General features: G+C 41.6%; 1 protein-coding gene across 1 annotated transcript in view; it reads left to right on the forward strand.

Annotated features, from left to right (window-relative positions):
- The first annotated feature begins 9006 nt into the window (after positions 1–9006).
- The window catches only part of LOC139385882 (OAF homolog a (Drosophila)), a 28853-nt gene continuing 15448 nt past the window's right edge, over positions 9007–22411 (forward strand). The window contains exons 1-2 of the mRNA XM_071131167.1: positions 9007–9861; positions 22097–22231. Of these exons, the coding sequence (XP_070987268.1) occupies positions 9631–9861; positions 22097–22231 (366 nt within the window). The 5' untranslated portion in view covers positions 9007–9630. The remainder of the gene's footprint in view (positions 9862–22096; positions 22232–22411) is intronic.

Raw genomic sequence — 22411 nt, forward strand, 5'->3', positions numbered from 1 at the left:
TATTGTGGAAAAGAGAAGTATGTACATTCATGTGCATTTAGAGACAACAATGATAGGTAGCAGCTGGCAATGTGTAGCAGCTGGCAATTTGTTTAGCTTAAAGGAGCAACACAAATGATTTGAAGTTGCAGATCCATTTTGGACTGCCCAGTACCTGTATCTCTCCTCCCCATTCTTTCTTTCTTTTGTTCTTTCTGTTTTTTCTTTCTTTCTCTGCACAGAGCATTCCCTAGGCACAGAGACTTTTCCGTGGCTGTTTTTCTGTAAATGACTAGGGTAAAAGGTCAGTGTGTGGGCTGGATGACAGCGCTATTGCTTTAAACCCCTCCATCTTCCAGGGGAATGTCTGCTGCAGCTGCAGGCCCAATCATGACCCATGAACCTATAGCCATCATACCCAAATTCTTCACATTCACAGAGCAGCAACATTTCAACCTTTACGCGCCTTGTACATGCCAACTACTTTCTCGGAGAACAGTGAAGATCGCGTTTAAGATTCTCTGCATTTCAGCTAAAAAGGGGTTGTTTGTCATCTTCAGACCAGGCGTAATGGTTATACGGTCTTGTGAGTCACTCCCTTTTCATTGCTGGCCATGCAGACAGAGACGACGACTCAGTGCTGACCAGTCCTGACACAGGCCATTTCAAGTTCTCAGATGAGAGACAAAGGTGTGTTTTTATGAGAACAGCTGTTAAACTCACAGATGTTCTGTTCTTGACTCCCACATGCACGAGAATGTCAGATTCCAACTGATCTCTGGGTAGGGGCTAGGGAGGTAGAGACAAGATAAATACAGATAAAAGTAGCACACCCCTCTTCCTGGGAGAGCCCTTCTCTATGCTATTTATTGCAGCATTGCAACTCATTGAACTGTTACACTTTCTACATGTTTGACAAGATTGGAAAAACCTCACAAGGACACCTGTGTCAGCTCCAAGTCGTTAACTTGACAGGATGTCAAGGATGCAGCATAGGATTGTGCTAAACAGAGAGCATATCGCGTTTTTTTAATTAAACCAGGTCCATTCTCATATTCCCGTTCAACATTTAATTTATCTCAGCTTCTTATAACATATGAGAGCAGTTTATTCAGCGTGTGAGTTATCCCTTGACTATAAAATCTCAGTTTTTCATAAATAAGGAACATTTCTCAAAGGCAACAATCTTTTATGAAAATATGGAGAGGTCTAGTTTCCAAAAGAGCTCTGGTGGCTATGGAGGCTAAACCCATCTTAAAGTATACATGTCATGCATACCAGCATTTCCCAGTGCTGTATCCACAACATGTGATTGCATAACATCCCACATGCAGGTCAAACAACCCTGATTTTCAAGAAGGGGGCCCTTTCTGTTTCAGGAAATAGATGTTTTCAGGGAATGGTCTTATCTTGGAGCTTCTCTTTTTCTGTTCATCTTCTCAAACGTCTTTCTTTAGTTAGTAGGAGAAGCGCTGGAACTAAATGTCAGTTACAGTCGTCCTGTAATTGAATGTTCCTCTTCTCCAACCTCTATTTTTAGACTCGGTGAAGGGTCTTATGCAACTTCACTTTAAAACGTTGCGGGAACGTTCACACGGTACTCATTCATTTTAGGGAGGGATATTGGAACCGGTTGATCGATTTGAAACAGACAAGTAGGGCATTGGAAAAAAACAACATGGAAAAGGTTTCTTTTTCGAGAGCTGACATGTATGTCATGGTGGTTCTGAAATACCCCATCATATCTTCATTTGCCCCTCCACTGAAAAAAACGTGAGGGAAATGGCCAGTTCACGTGACACAACAGTCTATGAGTGGCGTGATGTATACATGGGTCGATGACCATGAGGAGGAACTCCCTTGCATTTGTCAAAGAGCATATTTTTTTAATCTTTATTCATCCACATATTATATGCTTGTATTAGATCAGCCTGCTATTTAACTCTATTAGGCCTACAACTAACAATAGCACGACTTACAGTATCTACATTCAAAAGCATACGTCAGTGCTTGCCCTCTTTTGCAACAGTCTAAAAACAGACATTTTACAACGTCTGCTGCTGTAGACTGTTAAATGAGTGGTTATTTAATCCAAATTAGAATAGCAGAAGACTCCAAAAACGAACAGATTCGGCTTAATCCTGTTCAGAGCTAAAAAAATCAGGTTGCTAAAGGAATCGGCCAGACGGAATGGTTTATTCCGCGATAATCTCCTGCAGGAATCTTGATTGTGTGTTGGCAAAACATCAGCAGCGACTGCTGGCCCACACGGCAATTACACTGTGCTCTTATCAGAATGAATAGCAGGCCTGTTGTCAGCCCGGGCTTAACAGCAGGTAACCATGCACTCTCTCTGAGCTGTCCTGACACTACTATACATCTCTATCTCTATCTCTCCCTCTCTCTCTCTCTCTTTTTTCTCTCTCTCGCTCTCTTTTTCTCTCTCGCTCTCTTTTTCTCTCTCTCTCTCTCTTTCTCTCTCTCTCTCTCTTTCTCTCTCTCTCGCGCTCTGTCTGTCTGTTTCTGTCTCTCGCTCTCTCAGGTCATGAAAGCACACTTATTGCAGAATACTCGCCTTGCACTCTGTATTTTGGGATTTACAGTGCAATGGAGAAGACAATAGGATAGCATTTGGAGAAGTTTATTTCAGTACACAATCTTCTTATCCTTTTAGTCATTGCATATCTTTTTATACAACTAGTGTCTCCGAGGAAATTTGGAAAAAACCTACGACACAAAAAATAAATGTATACAACTATCCTAAATGAGAAGAAACAGTTGAGTAAAGAAAAGTGGGTCAAAAGGTCCCCTCAGAATGACCCCAACACAGCCGCAACATCTTCCAGATCAACCTCCCCCAGTACATAATTGTTCCTTTGACCTTTCGAGTCTTTAATGTCATTTGTGGTAACCGTTCCATGAGTTTGATTTAAACGCTGCTTATCCTAACATCCACAGCAGATGGGCCGGGATCATGCGCTTCAGTTCCACAGCACCCTAATTCAGGAGATTCTTTGCAGACCAGTCCTGCATGCAGCTCCACACCGCTGTATTGCAGATAGTTTCCTCTGGTTAGAGAATTACCAGAGGAAGTCCAGCCGACATCCCGTGCAAACCTCTTGTCGGCTATTCATTTCAACCCTCACAGTGAGCTCTTATAACTTTGGGTGTCGGTAGATATAATAATTCCGAGGACTGATGGATCAAGGCCCATCTGATGTGTACACACAAGTATATGACAGGCTCTCCCTCTTCTGTCATTAGGAAGTTGTCGATGGAAGAAACTGAAGACCACGTCTTCGTACGTACGGCAGCAGTCTAAAGATAGGCCATGAGAGGAGTCCTAGCAGGTATTACATTATAACTGCTTTGACCTCGCATAATGGGGAAAGATAAATGATACCTTCACCTGCCGTGTTTAAAGTGGGATAGTCTTTCCTCATGCATTGGGGTCTGGTAGAAAAGGGCTTCCATGGGGTGTAATGCTCCCACAATGAGTCCAAACATGTTTGTTTATTTTTATCATTCTAAAGACTTTTTTCTCTCCCTTTCGACTCCGGGAAATTCCATGGAATTGTGTTTAGGATTCCTTCTGTGGAGCTGTGTGCGTGTGTGCGTATCCCTCTCTCTCTCTTTTCTCTTCTTCATTCTGTCTTTGCTTTGAGCTGTTCTCCCTGGACGAGCTGCTGCTGGAAGGATCCCATCTGGACACCACTTGTCTAGGCTGTTGGGTAAACAACAGGCAGGCAGGGGAGGAAAAATGTGGCAATTGAGTATTGCAAGAGTTCAACCATTTGAATTATCTATAGACAACCTCTTGACAATGGAATTTCCATGCATTTAGTCAACGTTTGGCAAAGTTAATGGAGCAGACATCAAGGCTAGTATGGTTCCACTCTCTGAGTGGCCTTATTACCTTCATAACAGTCAATGAATGTCCTTGTCTGTGTCATTATCTACTGTCATCACTTAAGTCAAAAATGTGATGTTTGAAACAGGAAGTCTATTCCTTTTCTTGTAGTTTCATTTCCGAGGGGACTTTTAGAGTTTAATGCTAACATTTAGGGCTCCCGAGTGGCGCAGCGGTCTGAGGCACTGCAGCTCTGTGCTAGAGGCGTCACTACAGACCTTGGTTTGATTCCAGGCTGTATCACAACCGGCCGTAATTGGTAGTCCCATAGGGTGGTGCACAATTAGCCCAGAGTCGTTCGGGTTTGGCCGGGGTAGGTCGTCATTGTAAATAAGAATTTGTTCTTAAATGACTTGCCTAGTTAAATAAAATACAAATTATGTTGGAGTATGTGTTCTTGCTAAATAAAGGACTTTCACAATGTTGCCATTTAGCTTCCATTTACCATTCTACCAATCACCTTGATCACATCTTAGTGAGTTCAGGAGACGTCACTTCATCATCAGAGCTGAGATGACCATCTAAACATAGGTTTTCGCCAAGATATACAAGTCAAACTGTATTCCAATTATCACTGTTTGCTGCAGACTACACTCACTTCTCCACTCTTTTCCATATACAGTATTTCTAAGGCTGCTTTTGCCTTGTTGCTGTTCTCCTCTCCACCATGCGAGCCTGTGCTCCAGGAGGTGAGCTACTGTAGCTAAGAGTACAGCTCCACCATCAGAGACATGTGTAAGAGGATATCCGCCCACAGCCCGCAGTTCCACAGCGGGCTCCAAGTATCCGAGCCAGGGACCTGGGAGACTGGAAAGCAACTTAATCTGAGCCCCTACAGTCCTTATATAAATTAGACAGTCAGTCAGCCTCAGCCTCCCACTCCTCTCACATCTGTCTGGGATAGAGATCAAGCTCTCTCAACCACCACAGGCTCTCCTTCTCCTCCTGCTCCCTCATGCTGGAGCGGAAGACGACAGACTGACTCATGGGGCCCGAGGTAAACAGTTCCTGGCCAATTGTTTTGGGAGACATGTTGGAAAAGGGTAAAGGGTTTCATGCTGTAGGGAGGTTGCATCCTGTGTTACGTGATCATGGTCTCCCAATGTTTTCTAGAGAGTGGGAGAATGTTGGCTATATATTATAAGTACAACTGCAAAAATGTATAGGCACACTTTTTCTTTCAAGGCTATCATTAGCTTTTAACAGAGAAATAGGTTAAAGAGGGCTTGGAGAACGATCTGGGCCCCATGTGATGCTCTCAATCCCCAATGTAAATACTTGCTTATTGACTCTTGCCATGTCAACCTGCTCTATATATGCTGTACTCTTCTGCAAAAATACCCATCTCTAAAAAGAGGTTGAAATATACTCACCAGATGAACGCATGGATCACGATCATTGTCCAGTGTTCCAGAGATTGTTATTTATAGGCGTAATAACTGCTTGAAAAACAATGTAATAACTAATTGACTCAATTGTTATATGATATCCTGCTTTTAAACCCAACAGTGTCTACATTTGATAGTTATCAGTATTAAAAATGGTTGGTATTCAGCAGAGTAAAACAGAGTGGGTCAAACTTGAAGCGTACCATTTGGGCCAACAACACTTTGCAGTTTAAATCCCCAGTAAGTAGGCGTTTCTCATTCATACTTTCCCTCAGAGGAATGCAGCATTATCGCCCTGGTCTCAGCTAAACCCAAATACCTGACAAATAGTCATATTAGTTAGCCGTAATTAAACAAGAGGAAATGCTTCAAAACAATTCAAACGTGGTAATTTTGAGTAATACAATACTTAGAAAATTGTGTATAAAGAGGTATTATTAATAGTTGAAAGATTATTAGGGCTGTAAGTATATCCTGGGATGCATATGTTCTATCACAATTGAGTAGGGCTGTAAGTACGTTTTCTATCACAATTGTGTATAACGTGTAGAATTCTATTGTAGAAGGGACAGCAACAAGTTCCCCCATTGCTGTGGATTGGCGGTGACCATTTAAAGTAAAACATTTCAACCTTGAGTCATGTTTATGTGGCACCTTGATAAAGAGCTGAGTCTCCACAAGCCCTCATTGCAAAAAGAGGAGATCCTTATGTGACTCTGTGTGTGAATGTGTATGTCAGAGTGTGTGTGCTTGCGTGCATGGAGTGAATGCATGTGTATGTTCGTGCGTGTGTGTGTGTAGGGCAGATAATGTGGGGTACAATAGAACACAAACAGTCTTGGTGCTAGTTACCGCTTGTTCTTCCCACTGTAATGCGCTCATAATTTTTAACTCCCAGATACCACAAAACACTCGTAGGCACTGTTTAGACTGAGAGATGCAATATGCATGTACATATATAGTAGAGCAGAGCAGAGAGCTGGGTGTGATAATTTCTTCTCAGAACTGGTACGGTTCAAGTGTGATGTCTAGGATAGGAAACCTCTGTAGCTGTACTGTGACAATAACAAAATGCAAAACATTGATGAGTTCACAGGCCAAGTAGACAACCATAATGTCAATTATGCAGGTCCCTACCTCAGGAATGCAAAAACATTTCCTCCATCTACATCTCTTGGCCAACCAATTCTACACAAACCTCCTCTCAACAATGTCAGAAGCAATGTTGGAATGAGACATTGCTTGTGAAAACTGTGCATTGTAGCACAAGAGACACATCTTGTGGCACAAATTAATTATAAACAAACTGTAGCTCTTAGTTGTAAGAACAACATGCAGATTAAACATGACAATCACAGAGCTTCATTCAGTGTCATTACCTATTACGTAGGATGCTTAAATCAACTGAGACATAATAGCTAGTGATTTCGCAACCCAATATTTGAAAGGCTGTTGTTTTGGTTCTCTCCCCAGTCATGCAGAGGAGGGAGGTTGAATGACCCGAGTGTTTTCCCACCACAGTTGGTCCCTGACATCCACTCTTTGTCTGACCACAGACTAATAATTCAACACTTTTATGGGTCTGTATATGTTTTTATTGGTCAAAGAGGTCCTTTGATGTAGAGAGGAAATTATACAAAAGGCGAACAATCATCCACACACAGACAGGCCTTTGTGCTCTTTTGATAGCCGGATCACTAAAATGCTTAGTTAATCATGAACACCTTTTGTACACGGCCGTGACTAACCTGTGTACTGTGCACTGGCAAGTCAAACAGTCCTGCACTTTGGACTGAGATGTTTGGATATACAATACGGAAATTATTAAGTAAATGGGAACAACATGCCATATAAGGCAAGGCAAGCAAACAAAGAAAGTCTGATGCTGAAAAAACAGTATAAAATTGTATCTCTCAAGCTTCTTTCAGGGGAAGTGAGGGGTTATAATTCTGGCGTGACCTTTGTTTACTCTGTGACTTACGCAGTTGTAAGCCTTTATATTTGTATCATTGATTCATAATGGGCTATACTGGTATTATCGACACTTAGGTCAAGAGCTTGTTTCAAAACCTTGGTATTATCGACACTTAGGTCAAGAGCTTGTTTCAAAACCTTGGTATTATCGACACTTAGGTCAAGAGCTTGTTACAAAACCTTTGCCTGATGTGACAGGTGTTACGCTCTTAAGAAAGTAAGAACATTAAAGCCGCAATATGTAACTTTTTGGGCGACCCTACCAAATTCACATAGCAACGTGAGTTATAGATCTGTCATTATCATTGAAAGCAAGTCTAAGAAGCAGTAGATCTGTTCTATGTGCTCTAATATCTATGCTTCCCATTCTTACGTTTACTTTTTGCATCTTTTACTTTCAGTTTTATACACCAGCTTCAAACATCTGAAAATACTATATTTTGGTTATTGAAAATACATTTCACAGCGGTTTAGATGGTACAATGATTCTCTGAATTATCTATGCTTTTTTTGTCATATAAACTAAAATTAGGCAAACTATTAGAATTTTTGCAACCAGGAAATGGCAGAGCGATTTCTGCATGGTGCAGCTTTAACCATAGTCGCCAAAAGTAATTATCCCATGCTAAACACATACAGAGATCAGATAATAATCCATTTTAAATCAGCATGTTCAACAAGGCTCTGCGCTAAGCCCATAAATGCTTGAGGTTTGCACACACCACAAAGGATCTGTTTGCTTGACCTTCTTGGCTCTTCCAATTCACCAATTCACAAATTCATCAATGTGCCTAACCAGCTGACACTGTTTGTTCAGGTTTAGAGCCCTGGCTATTTGTTTTCCCCTTCAATGGAGCGCACCACCACTTGGTTGCAGCACTGTGTAAGTGCTCCTCCACAGGGTCACCAACCTGGAGGCCACCCAGCAGGCAGTGCATCACCTGGAGATAAGAGATCTGATGGTGAGGTCTGGCTGTGGAACATCACTGCCTTCAGAGGTAATCTACGATGAAATGTGGCACATTAATTGAGCCACCGGTCTCCAGATGTTGCTCTCTGTGTGTAGCACTTCCTTTACACACCTCTGTATTGTCAAAGTTCCCCCTTAAGGACATCATAAAAGTATAATAACACGAGTGAGTAGGAAAGAGGAGTGACTTTTTCCAACAAGGAAATCAGTGAATACCCCATGTGGCTTGACACAACTAGTAATTATCTGAAGTTCACAAGCTATAATTTAATGGTCTCATAAACAATGGATGACATTGGGTTAGATAGTGGATGACTTTGGGGCTGCAGGTAGCCTAGTGTTTACAGCGTTGGGCCAGTAACCGAAAGGTTCTGGATTGAATCCCTGAGCTGACTAGGTAAAAATCTGCAGTTCTGCTCCTGAACAAGGCAGTTAACCCACTGTTCCCTGGTAGGCCATCATTTAAAAAATTTAACAATTCTTAGCTGACTTGCCTAGTTAAATGAATGAAATAAAAAATGAATTAAAATCCATAATCATATTTACACAAAACATTTCACACAAACTATTATAGCAACTGCAGTAGGTTTATCTTCTTGTGCACTAGTGGCAACGATGCTTCATAATAACAAAAAACGGTATTATAAAAATGACCTTCTCTTGTGGCCTATACCATACCATATGCTATAATTATTGTGCAAGCTTGGATTTTCTTGTTGGATCACAACCAAATCATCACATCCCCTTGTGCTACATTTCGAGGGTGCTGTGCCTTTAAGAGTTTGTAACGCTCGTTGAATTCACAGCGCCGTCGCTGAAAGTTTCGAGGCCATGCAAGTAGCCTACTCTGCTGTAGTTTGGATACCGAAGGAAGTGACGGGACTGAATGGGAGAAAAAAAAGAAAAAATTATATGAGGATAAAAACAGAAAGCAGAATACGAAGCAACGTGCTGTGTGTACGATCAAGAGAGAGAGAGAGTGGGATACTACATCTCGCATGATTCTGATATGCATTGAAGTCGTGCGGGTCAAAGTTTTTTTTAGTTGTTACAAAGTAACGTTAGCTGTGAAATGAAAAGCAGAGATTTAATTATTGATCGAGGTGGGTTTACCTACCTAACGTTACTGTATGCGTTTGACAATTCACCCGAGTCGCGTTAATGTTTGTACACAATCAAATCAATCACGGCATGAATTATAGCGTAAAGCATGGAAGACGAACAACTGGTTGGATTTCATATATATATATATATTTTTTTTTTACAAAGAATAGATCGCAAAGGGCTGGCTACCTGTTGAAACTGAAATGCTACTAAATAATGATCTGTTAATATTGAATAGAGACGGTTGGATTTCTCCTGGACTTTAGTATTTCTCCTCTGTCAAGTTCAGTTCTGCGTCTTCTGGAATGTTTGGGAGTTGTTTTCCACCGGTTTCAGCTCGAATAAATACATTTCTCTGGGCACTAATATTCTTAACAACGTTCGGACTTTGTTCAGAGCTGAAAGTTCGTGTTCGTTTAGCTGATGGACAAATCACAGAGGAAGTTCTAGAAGCAGACAGTGAAAAAGACTCCATCACACTTGAGTTCAAACAGCAAGATGGAACTCTTATAACGTTTGTCGCTGACTTCAAACAGGTGAGTGGTACCAAATGTGTTTTGCCCCACACCCTCATTGTTTTGTGTTGGGTTATTGCCCAATGGCCACCTATGTTGCCAGCCTGATCAGCGGTAATGCAGACTATTATACCTCCATGTAACTAATTTAGAAAACAGTACACCATAGCCTAATCGTGTTAGTCTAGCCTGTGTCATTTCAGTGCTGATGAGTTGACTCCCTGGCCATGGGCCCTCCTCTCCTCATGCTGGTAAATTCCTCAACATGCATGAGTGGATAATGTGAGGTGGCACAACAAACTGAATATTGAATTAGACTCTCACTTATAAGGATCGGTTTAGGAATGCTATTCTTACTCTTTTGCAAGACAACTCATCTTTTACTCTGAGCCTGCTCAGTCCTATCAACACGGAAGGGCCTAGTCGGAGAGCAAGGGCATCCACCTACTCCAGGGATTCACAAACTTTGTGCCAGGGACCGGAAAGATATGGTCCTTCTTTCTTGCAGGACCAGTTACATGAAACAAATGGCTACATTAAAACTAGCGCAAAATAAGCAACTAAGACTAAACCACTGTCCGCTAACCACAAGGGACCCGTCAGCAATATCTCCAGGACTGGTGCTGGTTCATGGGCAAGAGGTTGAGAAACACTGATCTACTCACTGCTTCAGTGTGACATGTGAACCAGCAAACATGCAGCCTGTTCCCCGGGTGCCTCTGGTCACTGTGCACTACTCTCAGACACAGACCAAAGGCATGCGTCTGTGATTGTTGCAGTCCCACAGAAACTGACAGCCTGGCAAGAAGTGAAGGGGGAGATTTTCTAGGATTAAGTGGGCATGTCTGACCTTTTTTGATCTGTGGTTTGGTTCGCAAATCAAATGAGAAATGTTGTGATTAAAAGAGGCCGGCATGTTGCCAAATCGGTGATGACACATCTGAGCACATCACACCATGGTGGTGAAGCCTGTTTAGCCAAATTAGCTACAGGCACAGGGCTCTTTCCTCTTGGTTTCCTCTCTGTTTGATCAGTTCCACTTGGAGGCCTGCCTCTCCATTCTGTTTACATGTGGTTCTCATTCAACTCTCTATCTCAAGTATTTATGGGAAGAATTTACTGCTCGGATCCGCATCTGGACAGGAAAGCTCTTAAACAGGGCATATCAAACAATGGGTAGCAGTAAATGGACAGAGTAGATCTATATGAATGGATTTGTTCCTGTAATAAGTTTGTTCACGGGACCAGCCAGCTAGGTGTGTAGATGCTGTTTTTATCAGTCATAGCCTCATGCCAAAATCCCCATGAGTTGGCATGGGTTGTGGGAACAGGAGTCCTGTAATCTATGGGATCAGTACAACTATGAGAATCGGAATGAGTCATTCCGTGATAAGAAGAGGGGGGATGAACTGAAAATTTTACACGAACATGGACGCGTGGCGAAATGATATGGCTACCTAACAAACCACACCTCAATCTGTAGGAATGGATTCTTCTTATTCCCCATTTGCATGAAAACAGCTGGAATGTGTATATTAATTTACCATGTTCAAGCAAGCACTCGACCCCAAAATGTAGCCCCTGATTCCCCAAAGTTTAATTTGACTAAAAAGGGAGATGTAATTGCCAAAGTCTCTATACTAAAATCAAAAGACCACTGTTTTAAGTTGAACTCCAATGTTGTGGCACATTCAGAATTACCCAGAAGTAGCAGTTATGATAACAGAACTAGAGCCATCATAACATTGCTTTTGCCAACCTGATAAGGTAATGATTACATTAAAACAAGTAGGGCAGGGTACCCCAACCGAATTTGGCCAGCTGGTGTTTTATTTTTATATATAATGATTACGTGTGTGTGTGTGTGTGTGTGTTGTTGGACTGTAAAAACACCAGAAAATCAGCATTAAAAGTTATTTTAATTTTGGAAATCTGTTCCAAAGTATTCCCACGCATAATAGAGAGAGAAACAGTATATGATCGTGTACAAATGTAAGCAAGGTTTGAAATATTGATTTAGTTCAATATTATATCAGTTTGGGCTTCTTGCGGTCAATTTGCAGTTGACAAATTATTTGTAATTATGTTCCGGCCCCCTGACCATCCTCTCAAAAAAAGTTGATGATCCCTGAAGTAGGGCATCCTATCCTAATTCTTGTATTTTTTAGTCTCTAGTCTAAGACGACCTAATATGAAAACAAGTGTACTGTTACCTTGACTGAAAAGCGAAACCTCCCCAGAGTTTCACTTCAGGGCACAAACTCACTCTCCAGCCCACGACACTGGTGGAATAAAATAGAGTTTCAGTCCTTCCTTTTCGAAGACAATCAACTGGGAATGTCTTAACATTTTTGAGGGGGAAAAATATATTGGAATGGTCACGATGATGCAGGCCAGGCCCGCACACACTCATCAGTGAGAGAATGTTTGTGGTCTTTCCCAACAGTTTGAATGTGAACCACAACTAGCTTGGCTGTGTCCCAAAGGGCACCTTATTCCCTAAACGCTGAGTATACCCTTTCCCCTCAAAACAGCTTTAATTTGTCGGGGCATGGACTCTACAAGGTGTTGAAAACGTTCCACAGGCATGCTGGCCCATGTTGACTCCAATGCTTCCCACAGTTGTCAAGTTGGCTGGATGTCCTTTTGGTGGTGGACCATTCTTGACATGGGGAAATACCCAGCAGGGTTGCAGTTCTTGACACAAACCGGTGCACCTGGCACCTACTATCATACCCCTTTCAAAGGCACTTAAATACCTTGCCCATTCGCACTCTGAATGGCACACATACGCAATCCATGTCTCGAGACTTATAAATCCTTCTTTAACCTGTCTCCTCCACTTCACCTACACTGATTGTAGTGGATCATATCTTTCACCTAGACTGACCAGGTGAACCCATCATGGAAAGAGCAGGTATTCTTAATTTTTTTGTATCCTCAGTGTATATAGGGAAAACACCAGGAGACAACAAACATACTATTTACACAAGGGAACATAATATTATTTACAGTACAGTTAAATTAGATCTTTAGATAGAGGATACAACATATTGTATCCTCTATCACATCCAGCTGTGATTGGGAGTCCCATAGGGTGGCGCACAATCGGCCCAGCGTCGTCCGGGTTTGGCCGGGGTAGGCCTAGGCCGTCATTGTAAATAAGAATTTGTTCTTAACTTCTTGACCATACTTGAGACGCAGACGTCTCAAGTATGCCCCTGGAAATGCAAATGCGCTACGCTAAATGCTAAATGTACTCGTTACAACTCAATCTTTGATCAAAATTCACAAGCAGGGTATTGAATTAAAGCTACACTCGTTGTGAACCTAGCCAGCAAGTCAGATTTTTAAAATGCTTTTCGGCGAAAGCATGAGAAGCTATTATCTGATAGCATGCACCCCCCAAAATGCCAGCACGACACGTAAACAACAGATTTTGCGGTAGCCGGCGCTACCCAAAACGCAGAAATAAAATATAAAACATTCATTACCTTTGACGAGCTTCTTTCTTGGCACTCCTATATGCCCCATAAACATCACTATTGGGTCTTTTTTTCGTTTAAATCGGTCCATATATACCCAAAATAGCTTTGTATGGAAGCTGTGTCATTCAGAAAAAAACATTGTTTTTAAACGCTGCGTAATTTTTTAAAATTAAAAAAGTCGACGATAAACTTTCACAAAACACTTCGAAATCCTTTTGTAATCCAACTTTAGGTATTAGTAAACGTTTATAATCTATCAAAATGATTACAGGGCGATGTATTTTCAATAGGTCTTCGCTTGCAAATGAATGGCTGCTAATGTCTTCATCAACTACATCCGGGTGAAGACTGGGAAAATGGATGCCAGATAGATGGATTTTCCAACAATTAATTCAATTGAAAATGAGGACAATGGCGACATCGTGTGGAATTTGTATGAATTGCAGGCAGGTCGATATTAAATTCTGTTCTCTTTTAACAACTCGTGGAAGTGACTTATGGAAATTATTTTTAGCTTTCAGAGAGCAGTTTTTCTTGCGTTTTTCAATGAAACACACGATCTGTTATAGTCACAGCCGTGATTTAACCAGTTTTATAAACTTCAGAGTGTTTTCTATCCACACATACTAATCATATGCATATACTATATTCCTGGCATGAGTAGCAGGACGCTGAAAAGTTGCGCAATTTTTAACAAAATTTTCGAAAAAGGGAGGGGGTAGAAGTAAGAGGTTTTAACTGACTTGTCTAGTTAAAGGTTACGCACACACTGACCAAAAAGTTATTTTGTTAGAGTTACGTATGTCCCCATTACCAGTAAAACATAATCAAAACCTATTTCTTTCACTTACTTGCTGTGCTGTTTCGTCGTTCATTTGTTCAGTCGTTTCATTCTCAACCAGGATTTCATCATACATGTCAAGCAGTGAAGTTTCAGCTCTCTCTGTCCGTGGCTTCTCTTCCTCGGTGCACACTGTCACTGTGTCCGTTTCCATATTGTTCAGCTGTGTAACATTTCACGTAAACCCTGTTTCTTGTCTGCCTCGAGGTAGCGGTCCTTGTACATAGCATCGAGCATGGTGGCGACACAGTAAAGAGAGAATGCCACCGAATCGCTTGTGCACAGCCTGTGTTGGCAGTTTTGTTGAGCAGGCGCTTCAATGCCATGACCGAGAGTATCACGTATTCTGCAGGCGCAGTTGATGAGCTTATTTCTCAAGTCAGTTGTTCGAGTGGAGCTAGCTAGCGTGTGCAAGGTTCAAACATGTTCTCAAGTGCCATTGAAATGGCATCAGCGGTATGATAACCAGCATATTCATGAGCATGCAAAACGACTTTCCTCAGTATGAAATCCTCAACGACCCACTGTGCTATCGGACTTGGCATGCTCATGGGCTGATATTTTACTGGTCCAAATGTCAGTCGTGAAGCTAATAGCAGTGATGCTATTACTGTGTGACTCCGGTAGGGCAACATTTGAAAAATAGAGCACTTGGTAGTATGTACCGGCGCTCGACCAATCAGTGAAAGCCAACATTACCCACAACCGAGAACGGTTGATTGTCAAGTGCAATGATTTCCATTATCTTGGTGTTAATGGATTTTGCCTTTTTTGAGTTCTCGCTGAAATTTTCTTACTCTTTTGAATGCCTGCTCGACTTGTTGACTGCTCGATCCACACTGCGGACATTGTGGGCTAGGTTAGGAATGCTGTGTTGCACGTGTAGTGCAACATTTTACGTGGCGTCATTACATCATGTACACTACCATTCAAAAGTATGGGGTCACTTAGATGTCCTTGTTTTTGAAAGAAAAGCACTTTTGTCCATTATTAAATAACATCAAATTGACCAGAAATACAGTGTAGACATTGTTAATATGTTAAATTACTATTGCAGCTGGAAACGGCTGATTTAAAGGAATATCTACATAGGCGTGCAGAGGCCCATTATCAGCAACCATCTGTTGTGTCTATGGCATCATTCAATTTGAAGACTTATTTTACCAAATCAATTCTCTTATTACATTATTAAACTAATAATTTAAATGTAATTAACTAGAAAGTTGGGGCACTAAGGAAAATCTTGAGATTATAAAGTTATAATTTTCCTAATAATTTCAGATATTTAACATCTGATCAATTAGTCTTCTAATTAATGAATTATTCTTTACCTCATGTTAGTCTCATTCCAAACATTGTAAATGGTTGGTTATCTGCACAAGCCCCAGGCTTTACTATGAGTTATCTATACATAAATTGTCTTAATCATTTATTTACTAACTAAATAATAACAAAAATGCATAAACAAACACAGTAGATATGGTTACAATGAAATGATAGGGGAGGTTCCCTAGTGGACTAAGCCGATATGACTGCTTGGCGGACAAAGGGTGTGGACTGAGAAGGGTGGGAAAGACACTCACTATACAGTTGATAATTATATTAATTGAAATGCTAATCCTTTGCACTTGAACGATCACTCATTCGGGAATAATTGCAATCAATCAATATATTTACGCACCAGTGTGTCATCGTGGTCTCTGTTGGAATCGTCAGTCCCTTCTGTTGGAAACTTCATCCTCTCTGCTTCCCTGAAGTCTTTCGTGGTTAGAATGGATACTTCAGAGTACCATTCAGAAATGTTCTTATAGAATAGATGTTTCGGCGTTTGTCGGTCTTCGCATCCCAGGTTGATATAATTTCTAGCTGCAGACTAGTAATTAATATCTAAGATTTGCTCTTATTCTGTCGTGATCGATAGTCTGTGTTTAACCATTTCCAGCCGTGTAGCCAATGCTCCACGTGGTATGGTTAGGAATTCAACAACCTTCGCTTAAACTGAGGTTTTTGTGGTCTGAACTCAACTTGTGCCCCCTCGGTGTCCATCGAGGTACGCGTGGTCTGAAGAGGATTTCTTCAGGAGGGTTTTTTATTCGTAACAGTAGAAAAGGGCTGTTCCAAGACACTAGATCATGTCTGTGCTCACGGGGGTGGGCCCGATGACTTGGTTAACTTTAAGGAATACAATTATTTCACATTAAATGTTTCGCATCATGTTACATCATTTCACAAATAGTTAAATTTTTTACACATTCATTTTATACAAGAATTAGATGCAAACACCCTAATTGAGAAATGTACATATTCAGAGATAGTCATGTGTGTTTCCTGCCCTCTCTGAGGTCACCAAATGAAACACACTCGTCATACCCTTACATTTAGGAGTTTAGGAGTTCGCCATGTGAAATCGTTTGTTCTCTCTGTCTCTTTCTGCATGGCCCGGGGGAGAGGGTCTCCTCCAGGAATTTACGACCTGAGATAAGTGTGTGTGTGAGAGAATACCCAAAAAGGACCATCACTCATGTGTTCCAATGGCACGTTGTAAACTATTCCAAGTTTATCATTTTAAAAGGCTAATTGATCATTAGAAAACCCTTTTGCAATTGTTAGTACAGCTGAAAACGGTTGTGCTGATTTTAAAAGAAGCAATAAAACTGGCCTTTAGACGAATTGAGTATCTGGAGCATCAGCATTTGTGGGTTTGATTACAGGCTCAAAATGGCCACCAGAAACAAATACCTTTCTTCTGAAACTCATCGGTCTATTCTTGTTCTGAGAAATGAAGGTTATTCCATGTGAGAAATTGCCAAGAAACTGAAGATCTCATACAACGCTGTGTACTACTCCCTTCACAGAACAGCACAAACTGGCTCTAACCAGAATAAAAAGAGGAGTGGGAGGTCCCGGTGCACAACTGAGCAAGATGACAAGTACATTAGGATGTCTAGTTTGAGAAACAGACGCCTCACAAGACCTCAACTGGCAGCTTCATTAAATAGTACCTGCAAAACACCAGTCTCAACGTCAACAGTAAAGAGGCGACTCCGGGATGCTGGCCTTCTAGGCAGAGTTCCTCTGTCCAGTGTCTGTGTTCTTTTGCCCATTTTAATATTTTCTTTTTATTGGCCAGTCTGAGAAATGTCTTTTTCTTTGCAACTATTTAATACATTTTAGAATAAGGCTGTAACGTAATAAAATGTGGATAAAACGAGGGTCTGAATACATTCAAAATGCATTGTATGTGTGACCGATACTATAATTGTAGCTTATTTGTCTCACACATACACACTGGTTGAGATGAGCAACAGATGTTGGGAATATACCTGACACACTATCACTTTAAATTTACTGCCCCTGTACCAACAATGCCACGGTCGTGTGAACGGGAACATTAGCTCTCTCTTAAGTCTTTTATCGGTGTTCATAAATGTATCGTGTTTCACAACTCACTCAGCCCTCCGGCTGTCTTATGTCTAGATATTCTCTCTTCAAAGAAAAGGTAATTATGAATACGCCCAAACAGTAAGCAACTCTTGGGATGAATTGATTTATTTCTATCACACACCCACTTGTTTGTAAAGAGCAGCGAGCACGGCGGTTAGCCTTTTATGAGCAGACTCCCATTGCGATACATCTCTGATCCGTATGGCGGCTGCCCATCCCTTTTATATCCTTTCATAGCCATCGCATATCTCCCAGTAACCTTGGACAAGTAGTTGGAAACTTGAACAATAACTTGGACCCCGTTGCAGTTCAATTACCCTAGCACCTTTTTTTGTTTCCAACTTTTCATTATTATCTGGGTGGCTTACACGTTATTCGGTTGCTCGTGTGGGAATTATGTGAAATTTCTCTCAGCATTTCCTCGTGAACGTTGAAGTGGGGTTCGGTGTGCATTGCGTCCGAAGTCGACTCATTTACCAGATCTTATGCTTGACTGAGGCCATCCCACTTTGTCACTTGCACAAACTTGTCAGCCTTTTTTTAACGGGCAAGCAGTGTCACCTTTTCCAGGAAATGTTGTGGTTTTAGGAGTGTATGCCACACAAGGTTAGAGCTCTTGGACCACAGGGGCCATCCAGTGAATCCATCCACTGCAGTTGTTAAAGGCCCCACTACTGCACTGCATATGGGAAGGATATGGACTCCAACTCCCACCATGTATTGATCCCTGTGTGGAAGATCTGCTCCACAGATAAGAAATGGGTAGTTGCTCAATACACAGGACCTGCAGGGCATTTCTTCAGAATATCTTTTAAGTTTAGCAGACAGTCAGCATGCACACTAAAGAGGGAGGTGTGGAGGAAGAATGGTGTCTACTTTCTTTCTCTTAAGACAAGCTGCTTTCTGACAGTAGCCTTGTTTTGGTGTGGCAAAATAATTTGGGCTACATTGTTATTCTAGGCCAAGTTTGCTGTTTTGGCGATTTTTAGCCTGCTGTTTTCAGAGCCTGTTCCCATTTTTATTTTTTTTGTTGTTGTAGCCAACTCACTCCTGTGGTTGTTGGCTACACAGCACGAACAGAGCCTTTCTCCCATACTCATTGTCCTCCACTCCGGGCTGCTCTCCCTGAGGACTGCCTCCTGGCCTCGTCCACTAGCGGATGTCTTTATTCTGCTCTGGGTCGCCAGGCAGATGTTGGGCTTTGAACACTGCTAATAATAAAAAAGTCTCTGTCGTTCCCACAGTCGGAGACAGGCAGGAGGGGAAAGGGCAGGCACAGTAACGCCAAATACCTTTTGAACTTTTCGCAATCAAATGCTCCACAACACTAGACCTTTTTTTAATTAGATTTTTATGACAATGGATCTGGTTTCTGCTTGTTTTAGCCCATCTATATTCCCTTTTTGGACTGCAGCTCAACAAGGAAAGCCAGGCACCTTGTAGAATCAACACTAAGAGATACGTTCTATCGGATATGGCCAATTTTCTATGTAATTTTCTATGTATGTAAAGTTTTAACTTTCTGGCTAACTGGTTTTCAATTGAAAGGATGGCAAGGCGGTTCAACCTGTCTTGGCACATTAAAAGATCTACAGTTATTTAAAAAAAATTAAAAAATAATCAGCTTACTGAAGGAACGTTCGCCTCCAGCAACTGTTACAGGCATTGTACAGAAGAGTCTCAGTGCAGCGCACACCTCTCCAAAAATGCTCTGTGGCTGCAGCTTGTGGATGGCATTTAGGAGCTCTACAGGACGAAGACCATCTGAAAAAAGTGGCACCATATCGTCTTTAATGTCGCACTTCATTTTCAAATCCACATGTGAGGTCTTTGGTGTACTTGTTTCTCAATTTATGGCAAGATAACCAAATTTTCTGTTACTTACATTTATGAAAATGACTGAATTGGTGTAAACTCCTCGCATATAGCTTCAATCGTGTGGAACCGCATGTCCAAATTACTGATTGAACTATCCAGAGCCACAAAACACTTGTGAAATCCAGTGTCTGACTTCTGTTAATTTGCTATGTCATCTTCAGTCTCATCAGGGAAACTGCTCTGCTCCTCTACACCAACTAAGTGTGCCAATCAGTGCACTGACATTTTAAAACATTAGATAACAAATGGGCTTGGACTCCTAGGAAATGAAAGGCTAATTTTCTGAATGTCAAATGAGAAGACATGTCTGTTCATTTTAGATCAATGCAATACACTCATCTTGTCAGGGATGTTGCTGAATGTTGGGTAAAACGCATAATTCTATATCATTATGTGGTCATATTTCTGCTTTTAGCAGATGGGCTTATTTTATCATGTTTTCTCATAGCACTTGGCACATTTTAATTTAAAGCACAAATATGTAGTTTTGGTAAAAAGCTGAAGGATGTAAATGTAACCACTCAAATTCATAAACGGCTATGGCGGCAAGGACAGACCATACATGATGTCATTTTATAACTTTAATTTATTTTATTTTATTTTTTACAAATATTGGAGTCAATCAATCTTATATTTTGGGCTCTGATGGGGTTTCATGAGGAATAAGTCTTATTTCAATAATCAATGGGTATAAATCATTAATTCAAATGGATGTACCAATCAGATTGCATTTTTAAAACTTGTTCACAGAAACCCAGTTACTGGTTCTGATAGAACAAAGCTTCTGATTTTATTTAAAATATTTTATTTAATTTTTTACAGATTCTCCTGACTAGTGTACAAAACAAACTTCAGTTTAGGGACATTAAACAAATGCTTGAATAAAAATGACAAGCCGTACAGTTGTTACAGTCCTATCACACAGATGTGTCAACGAGTTGAGTTATCTTTGTCATTTTAATTGTCAATCTTTTAGGTTTGGGCAGCTGTGGATACCACCAGTTGCAGTCTCTGAAGTGCAAGGGAAGTAGAGTGTGCCAACAGGAAGGGTTACACACACTCCTCACCCATTAGCATTCCTGTTTGCGTCCCAAAGGGCACCCTATTCCCTACATAGTGCCCTGTGGGCCCTGGTCGGGGTACCATTTAGGACACAGCTCGATTAGCTCTTTGGCCCTAGCCCCTTAGCTGTTTGCGAATCTGGACAACTAAATCAGATGGAGCTTCCATCATATTTTTTCCACCTTACAGATAACGTCAAAGGGTTAGGGCCAGAGGTAAATGGTAGGGAGAGAATTGGAGCCGACTATCTATGCAAATTGATTTGAGGTGGCCAGTAGCTTGTGCTCAGTCACCATCTGCTGCTAAAGAAATGTGCCTTTGCTGACAAGGTATTTGCATAATGCACTGATTTAAAAAAAACATTACCAACCCACTTTCCAGATTTTTTTAAGTAGGATCTATCTAGCTTAGGTTTTGATACACTCTCTCATGGTGCGTTGCTCTTGACATGGCTTATTTGCATCCTGTCATCATATGAGCAGGGGTACTGCCTTTTAGCCATTTTCTGACACCGCCCATCATTGGTTGCACATTTTCTCACTTATCCTGTAACCTAATGTTAAAATAAAGTGCAAAAAAACCACTTCCGTTTTTTCCTTTATAAAGTTCACACACAGTAGGTCTCCAACATACTTTAGAGCAGGATGTTAAATGTAACACATAGATGTCACCCAGTCTTAACACCAGCCATAACACAATGCTGGGGTTGGAGAAGCCTTGTCTGCACTACCATGTCCTCCCCTTGTAATACCCCCCCCCCCTGCTCTCTGCCTGGGTCCCCCCCCCCCCCCCTATGATGTTGGTTTCAGAGGAGAGGAGCAGTGCTGCTTTCCTGTAATTACCCTGAGTGTGCCAGGAGCAGTCCCTCCGCGGGCTGTCTGGTTCTCCTCGGAGTGTGTGCGTGTGTGTGTGAGAGACACGTCAGGGAAGGGAGAGCTGATGAATGGGGGAGACAGGTCTGTGGCTTTGCTGTCCTCAGCTGGAACTTCTCTTTATGGCCTTGGGGCTGCAGCCAGATCTCTCGTTTGGTTGCCAACAGCAACAAAGTCGTGGTAAACCTTCCTTCCAACATCTTCATTTTTCTACTTTGTTCACATGAAGAGTATAATGAGATGATTCATCTTTTGAAGTTATGGGTGTTATAGTTTAAGAAGAACTCTTTGGGCACCGATTTGACTGTGTAAATAAGCAGTGTTAGTGAAAGGAGACTGAATGTGAATTTATTTCCAAATCTCTCATTCTAATGTGGTTTAGTGTGTAACAGTGCAGATGCAGAATGAAGGGTTCAGTTGCTTAACTTGCATTCCAACCTTGTTTCAAGCCTACTATACTGGTCCAAAACAGTATGGCACACCCTAGCAAAACGTTTTAAAAATGGTAAATTAAAATCTTTCTTATTGGACAAGTCCAGGAAGTCCCTCGCTGTTTCAATTGTTTGTTTGTTTGTTTTCTTCCGTATGGTGCATAATGAACACGACCCAGATCCTATGCAGTTCCACTTACCCTGCCTCACGATCGGTCTCCCTCCTTCCCTCCCCTTCAGCATGTGAAGATCTTCCGGGCGCTCATCCTTGGGGAGCTGGAGAGGGGCCAGAGCCAGTACCAGGCCCTGTGCTTCATCTCGCACCTCAACCACAATGAGTTCATCCCCAGCGAGTCCATGGCCCGACTCAGACAGGTATGTGTCACCCACCGGGGTTCAAACCCGGGTCTCAGGTGCTTCAAGGCTGTTAGTTGCTGAGTTAAAGGCATTAGCTCAGGGCGCTAACAGAAATATTCAGGTCTCAGGCAAGTTTAGTCAACGCATGAGTGGATCCAAACCTCCTCTGCTACATGTGCACTAGTAGTACAGAGAAAT

Source organism: Oncorhynchus clarkii, chromosome 27, assembly GCF_045791955.1.
Source record: "Oncorhynchus clarkii lewisi isolate Uvic-CL-2024 chromosome 27, UVic_Ocla_1.0, whole genome shotgun sequence".
NCBI lineage: Eukaryota > Metazoa > Chordata > Actinopteri > Salmoniformes > Salmonidae > Oncorhynchus > Oncorhynchus clarkii.